At 44.1% G+C, this 1237-nt stretch overlaps 1 protein-coding gene across 1 annotated transcript in view; it reads right to left on the reverse strand.

The window, feature by feature from the left end:
• LOC106813005 (WD repeat-containing protein 17-like) overlaps positions 1 to 1237 on the reverse strand; it is a 26969-nt gene that overhangs the window by 13712 nt on the left and 12020 nt on the right. Inside the window, exons 7-8 of the mRNA XM_014817048.1 lie at positions 457 to 650; positions 39 to 75 (exon numbers count right to left, since the gene is read on the reverse strand). Coding sequence (XP_014672534.1) covers positions 39 to 75; positions 457 to 650 — 231 coding nt within the window. The remainder of the gene's footprint in view (positions 1 to 38; positions 76 to 456; positions 651 to 1237) is intronic.

Below are 1237 nucleotides of genomic sequence, written 5' to 3' on the forward strand. Positions count from 1 at the left end.
GAGAGAGAGAGAGAGAGTGGTTATATAGGTAGAGCCACGCACGTGGCCTGCGTGTAGTCCCACACGCGTATCGTCCTGCAAGGATGGAGCGCGAGGTAGAGAGTAACTATATAGGTGGAGCCACTTGCATTGCACGTGCGCTCGCCTGTCTGCCGGCGGTGGCAGCAGCAGTCGCCCGAAGATTTCGAGTGCGATGGATCGCGGGTGTTTCGCGATAGATTCGTATTTATTCAATTATTATAATCACAGTCGTGATAATAAATATATATATATAAATAAATATATGTGACAATATAATATATATGATATTAATACAAGCGAGTAATGAATACTAAAAATCAGGTAACAAACCGGGAAATACAGCAATTATGACAAAAAACAGGGTTACGAATCAGTCCGAGATCAAAATGGAATTTGCATAACAGATGGCGTTACCGCGGCGACCGGCGTACTCACTTATCGTCTGCTCCGCTGCATAGGATCCCCTCTCTAAGCGGTGACCAGCGAACGCTGAACACCTTCGCTGTGTGACCTGTGACGAGAAAGATAACGTCACAAGACGCGTCAACCGTCATCCCGTGTCGAGACGAAAGTGACAGAGAACGCAAATACAACCGCTCGCGGATGCATGCTTTAAACAGATTACTTTTCTACCACCCATCCATCATAGCCTTAATGAGCTAACAACTACATGCCTGTCATAGTCCATAATTACCTAACTACTATACTAGCTATAACCTTACTACCTATTCACTATATCCCTAACTGCCTAAATACCATGTACCTGCCATACCCTTAACCCTTTATCTACCATCTACCAACCATACCCTCAATCAGCTAACTACCACATGCCTGTCATAGTCTATAATTACCTAACTGACCATAATACCTTGTCATTATATCCAGCGTAGTGGACACCGACAAGTATGAGAACATAACATAACATAACTGCGATCAACTCACCATACACCTAACTACCTAAATACCATGCACCTACCATACCCCTAAACCCTTTCTACCATCCAACCACCTCTTCTTCCCCATAAAAGTGACTTACTGTCCATATGATTTTGTGTGTATTTCACACGATTAAAAGTAGCACGGGCCCACTGCATGGCATGCAAACAAATCATACACACGGTATCGCGAATTCATGAACGCACGCACACACGCACAAACACACACACACGCACACACGCACACACACAGTGACACACACACACATATATATACATGT

This window comes from Priapulus caudatus, unplaced genomic scaffold (genome assembly GCF_000485595.1).
Source record: "Priapulus caudatus unplaced genomic scaffold, Priapulus_caudatus-5.0.1 Scaffold714, whole genome shotgun sequence".
Lineage (NCBI taxonomy): Eukaryota > Metazoa > Priapulida > Priapulimorpha > Priapulimorphida > Priapulidae > Priapulus > Priapulus caudatus.